The sequence below is a fragment of the Populus euphratica genome, unplaced genomic scaffold (assembly GCF_000495115.2).
Source record: "Populus euphratica unplaced genomic scaffold, PopEup_1.0 scaffold3032.1, whole genome shotgun sequence".
In the NCBI taxonomy this organism is placed as follows: Eukaryota; Viridiplantae; Streptophyta; class Magnoliopsida; order Malpighiales; family Salicaceae; genus Populus; species Populus euphratica.
In genome coordinates, this window is record NW_011502862.1 from 393 (window position 1) to 5,582 (window position 5,190).

At 38.3% G+C, this 5,190-nt stretch overlaps 1 protein-coding gene, 1 long non-coding RNA gene and 1 pseudogene across 3 annotated transcripts; 1 reads left to right on the forward strand and 2 right to left on the reverse strand.

Annotated features, from left to right (window-relative positions):
- Nucleotides 1-419: 419 nt before the first annotated feature.
- Nucleotides 420-3,144, forward strand: LOC105119518 (CAX-interacting protein 4-like). 2 transcript variants are annotated; one of them, XM_011017659.1, is made up of 3 exons: nt 420-592; nt 1,488-1,560; nt 1,927-3,144. In XM_011017659.1, exon 3 carries the CDS (start codon nt 1,986-1,988, stop codon nt 2,988-2,990), a length of 1,005 nt encoding a protein of 334 aa, XP_011015961.1. In that variant the 5' UTR covers nt 420-592; nt 1,488-1,560; nt 1,927-1,985; the 3' UTR covers nt 2,991-3,144. The 2 variants fall into 2 exon arrangements, with proteins under 2 accessions (XP_011015961.1, XP_011015962.1); XM_011017660.1 differs by having other exon boundaries at nt 1,961-3,144.
- The window catches only part of LOC105119517 (fruit protein pKIWI502-like), a 3,995-nt pseudogene continuing 1,827 nt past the window's right edge, over nt 3,023-5,190 (reverse strand).
- LOC105119516 (uncharacterized) lies at nt 4,561-5,184 on the reverse strand. The gene is made up of 2 exons (XR_841144.1): nt 4,972-5,184; nt 4,561-4,847 (listed from the first exon to the last, which is right to left on the reverse strand). It is a non-coding gene; the product is annotated as an uncharacterized LOC105119516 (long non-coding RNA).

The following is a 5,190-nucleotide window of genomic DNA, read 5'->3' on the forward strand; positions in this document are numbered from 1 at the left end:
AAAATATATATTTCTAGCAACTACTCTCGTCCGAAGGAACATGCTATTCAAGCATTGATTGATAGGTGGAAAGGTGGTTGGGGTCGTTTTCTAGCCGAAAATATATAATTTTTCAATTCTAGCCTTCTGTTTTTTCTCGGAAAAATTGAATTGATACATCATCACTGAATACACATTTTATTTTTGTATTCTATTTTCTATTTTTCTCTGGTCTGTTATTCGCTTTGAATTCCGGAGAGTTTTATCATCAATAAAAAACATTGATGGTAAAAAAAGATTTGGATCACCGTGTCCGCTATGTCGTTTGAAAAATTGAGACAGTGTCACTGTAAGAAAGAGAGGGGCACGCGTCTCACACGAGTGAAGTGGCGTGCGCGTGCCGACTCCACTATATATTCAGCCAGCACATAGAAGATCATTCTAGAAGGAGAAAGAGAGCGTTAGATTGGCATGCCGCCTCAGTTGAACTTGAAAGGTCAAGCATACAGGAAAAGGAAAGAAAGAAGCAGCTAGTTGAGGCGAGGCGGGGAGAAGAAGCTAGTACCAATCGGAAAGCTCTTTATCAGTCTCTTTGATCTTAATATTTCTCAAGGTATTCTTCACGGATTCAGCGATTCTTTTTTATTTCATTTCATCGGTAATGTATTATTTTAGGGCTTAGGTTTGGTCTTGGTTGTTTTTTCTTTCCTCATCATCTTTTCCCTTCTCTATCTTTCTTTTATTTGCTAGTTGAACCCACTTGTTTGATCTTGTGAATCTAGTATTATTTTTCTTTATGTCGAATTTCTATGACCCAGGGTTCTTACAGCAGATAAAAATGTTAGCTGTCGATCTTGATTACTTAGTTTCTAAAGATTCATGCAGGTTAATGATGAACAATTAATTTAGGCTTCTGAGGTAGTCCCCTGTTGAACAGTCGTTTCCTTTGCAGAAAAGTGAACAAATGTGTGTAAAAGGGGGAAAGGAGCAGACTGGGTATATGGGAAATGAACTATTGAGCGGACTGGGTGAATGGGAAATGAACTCTCGATGGTTGTTTTAACTTGGCCCAGGAATGTATCGTTCTGGCTTCAGCATTTAGTTTTAAGTAATCTATGATGATAGCATTCTTTGCCCATTTGTAATGGCTACAACCATCACATTTCAGTTTCAAATTTTTTTTTTAATTTAATTTAAATGGATGGGGATCATTAGAAGACTTCTTTAATAACTACAATATTCAATAATTGGATTCATTGCTGTAATTTTCTTGATTCGGTCAGAAATGTATTGAATGAAGGTTTATGTTCATGTGTGTACATGTGTATTTGTGCTCAGGAAATGTCTTTCCATTAAAAAAAGAAATAACTAAGCATTGCTAGGATCACTTTTTTTGAATGTTTAAAAATTTGAAATTCTCCCATTCTCTTTCTGCAATTTGATTCTTAGTCTGCTTCTAAAGTTTAGTTTCTGTTACTGATTTAGTTGTTTTTTTGGTAACCATGTAGACTTGCTTTTCTTACTGTTGTGGAGAGCTAATAGCTCTGGGTTTGAAGGAGGCATTCCTTTTCTCCGCATAAGGTAAGAAAGTTCAATCAAACTTGCCTGATTGTATACATGTTTTGGGCTATTATCTTTCATAATTCGTAATATATATTGCTTGTTTCTAAGCACCAATAATCTGCTAACAGCCTCTCTTTTTTTTAATATTGAACGTGCATTAATTATTGGTCCTCTTCTACAAACATTCAGTTCATATGCTTTAAGTTCTTAACTATTGCATGGGTAACTACAAATTGTTATAATTGCTGTTTTATAATTTACAGTCCTGTAGCAGCCCTGTACTGAAAACAAAAACAGTCCCATTTGCTTTTCTGACCATCGTGTTTTCCTTTTAAGCTTATGTTGGTGATGGAAGAACTAACATTGTTTTTTCTCTTCTTTGAGATGTACTTCTGGTCATCATCATACCGGGATGCAGATATTGAATTGGTTTTTATATATAAATGGACTGCAAGAAGTTCATCCAGTTGGTAGAGGAAAAAAAGAAGAGAGCTTTGGAGAGGAAAGAAGCCCCTCTGAAATGGGAGCAGAAGTTAGAAGCTGCTGCAAAGGCGAAGGCTGATGCTGAAGCCAAAGTTAGGAAGCAAAAGGCGGCAAAGCATAAAAGAAGATCTGTATCAAACTCGGATACTGATAGCGATAGTGACATCAGTGATGGGAGAAAGAGTAGGAAGAGAACTCACAAGAAGCACCGGAAGCACTTCCACTTTGATTCAGGTGAGAATGAGAAGAGGAGGGAAAAGAAACCCAAGAAAAAGTCAAGGAGACAGTCCTTAGTGTCAAGTGATGAATTCCAGTCTGATTCTGAAGAAGAGAGGAGAAAGAGAAAACATAGAAGACACAGGCATCATCACAATTCAAGATCAGATTCTAGCGACAATGATTCTTCAAGCCATGATGATGAAGCTGTCAAGAGGAGAAGCCGATCAAAGCATCACAAACGACGACGGCAATCAGAATCTAGTGCTTCAGATTCTTCAAGCGATGAAGACAATGATGCTATCAGGAGGAGAGGTCATTCAAAGCACCACAAATGCCACCATCGCCGGTCTGAGTCATATGATTCAGGTTTGTCAGGCGATGAACACAGGACTAGTCATGCAAAGCATAATAAGCATCGTCAAAGATCACACAGCATGGATTCAAGGTCGTCAGATTCCGGTGGGCTTGGGCATGGCTGGAGGAGCAGATCTTTAGGAAAGTCATCAGATGACAATGTTGAAGAAGCAGACAAACTATTAAGGCACAAGAAATCTGGTCATCATCGACACAACCATGACAAGCACAAACACCATCACTCTGATGATGAGAAAAATCACCATTTGCACCTAAAAGATGAAGATCATCCTCACCAGCATGCGGAAGAGAACAATGAAAATCATGCAGGGCAAGCAGATACAATGGTGGTCAAGAACAATTTTAATGCTCATAGTGTTCAGAATGCCTAGATCCTTTTCTGCCAAAAATCCGTGTCTTTTTGTTTGTTCAATTTGGAGGAGCACGAAACTTAATCGTGGATAAAAACTTGCTATGATTTGCACTGAAATTGTTGGACGCCTGCAACTGCCATTTTTTTTTCCTTATATTCAAACACAATTCAAACTATCTGATCAACAATTCGCCGGCCAGTCTTTGTTGCTTCGTCCTTTCCGTTTGTAAATCTTGCTTTGCACTGGCCCGTTAGGCAGCGTCATATTTTCAGGTTCTGTGATGGATGATTCTAGAGGGCCGTTGTGTACCTTATTTTAGGTTTCCGAAGGTGGACGCCGTATCGTCTTCGGTTTTCAGTCTCCCATATTACCCTCATTAGCAACTTGTGATAACAATTACATGGTAAAATTGACTGTCCACTAACTGGTTTCAGATAACTTGTTTCTTTTCCTTGAGATCAATTTGTGCATCGCACGGTTTAATTCATCTCGGAACACAACTATATAATGAATGAAGACTAGAAGGTGTATGCTTGGAATGGCTTTCCATCCAGCACAGGATATATTGCAGGTAAGGTTTGTCATTTGTGCTCCAATACATAATTGCTAAGAGAATCCAGTCTTTGATGCTCGCAGGCTTCAGGTATCCAGTTCAACTGAAGCATCAGTATGACGCCCACAGGCAAAAAGCAGAAACGGGGACTGCTGCTCAAGAACTCATCTGTGAGATATAGTGAAATAGGGGAATGGGTACCCTGGCATCCCTCGTAGCGAAGTTGATATTGTGAATCTTTACCATGTGAAGGAAAATTTCTCCAGTACATCGGTCTTAAAAAGATCCTGGAGTGTATTTGCTTATAAAATTCCCGATCTTTGGAGCTGGAAAAAAATTGTACAAGCGGCAGTTTCATAAAAACTCACATCAAAAAGTCCTAATCTGGATCATTCAAGATGACTCGGGATTCTGTCATAAAAAAATAAAGGGTTTAAAAACATGAGGTGTGGATCCTGTAACTTATCTGCTGGCAGTTACAATTTGTCAATTTCAACAAACAATGAAGATGCTCAAAATTCCAAAATTGGTTTTATTAGCTGAGTGGCACGTTTTATCCTCAGCAGTGGGAATAAAGAATCACCATCAATTGTTGCTCCAAAATAAATACAACAGGATGAACCTCGTCTATAATTTTCAGAGGTTCTTCAGAATTTTCTCACTTGAGACTCCATCTGATACAAGAATTGATGTTATTTCCTGCAAAGTGCAATCAACATTAATGTTATTACTCGCGTAAATCTAGACAATAATGACACTAAAAATGGGATTGACGTTGCATTCACTAGATAAACAAACCACTAGACAACATCAAATTGTGCACATCAACAGCATTACTATGTCATTTGAATTAGTGTAGAATGGAATATCTCCTCAACAGAACAGTTTGCTTACAATAATAGAAGAAAAAAATTCCAACTCACCAACAATTACTAGTTTTGCAAGTATAGTATTTCCAGAGGCAATAATCCAAACCCTCATCAAACCCATAGCTATTTATGCAAAATCAATATGCACCATATAAACTTATTGTGAGAGAATGATTCTCAAAAAGTATATCAAGCAGCTCCCCTTACCCTAGTAGGCCAAGCTGGGCCTGCAAATTGTCACTCATTCAAAAGCTATGAAAACATTTACCATCAATTTTGCTGCCATCAATAAGGTCTTATATTATTAACCTTGTCCTTTCAGTTCAAAGCACTGATGCTTTCTAGCCATTTTACTCAATCAATCTCCTCACCATGAGTAGCTGTTTTAGTATTAGAACACAGCCAGTAGCTAAACCATTGCAAACTCGTTCAGATGATTGATGTCTTATGCAACTGCTCCCTAGCAGAAGAGACAAACAGCTCTAAGTAAATGTCAAAGGCAGGACCTCAGAGCCCAGAACCCCTGCTTGAGGAATGGATAACTACTCATTAACAAACTTAAAAGTGTGCTTCTCACATGGTGACTCTCGGTTTGGGAAGGGAGTCTCCACCCTTGCTAAGTATCAACCTCCCAAAAAATAACAACCATCATCTATGCTTATTGGGATCTGCACTTTCATTTTATTTTCCTCATCGTCTCAACAATTCACTCTCCATGCAGTTAGTTGAGGTCGTCAATTGTTTCAAGTGTCATGCATAAATGCTTCAAAAGAAAGAAAGAGGGGTTGGAGAAAGA

Bases quoted from the DNA above. Each gene is read 5' to 3' on its own strand.
- LOC105119518 (XM_011017659.1), top strand. From the start codon at position 1,986: ATGGACTGCAAGAAGTTCATCCAGTTGGTAGAGGAAAAAAAGAAGAGA.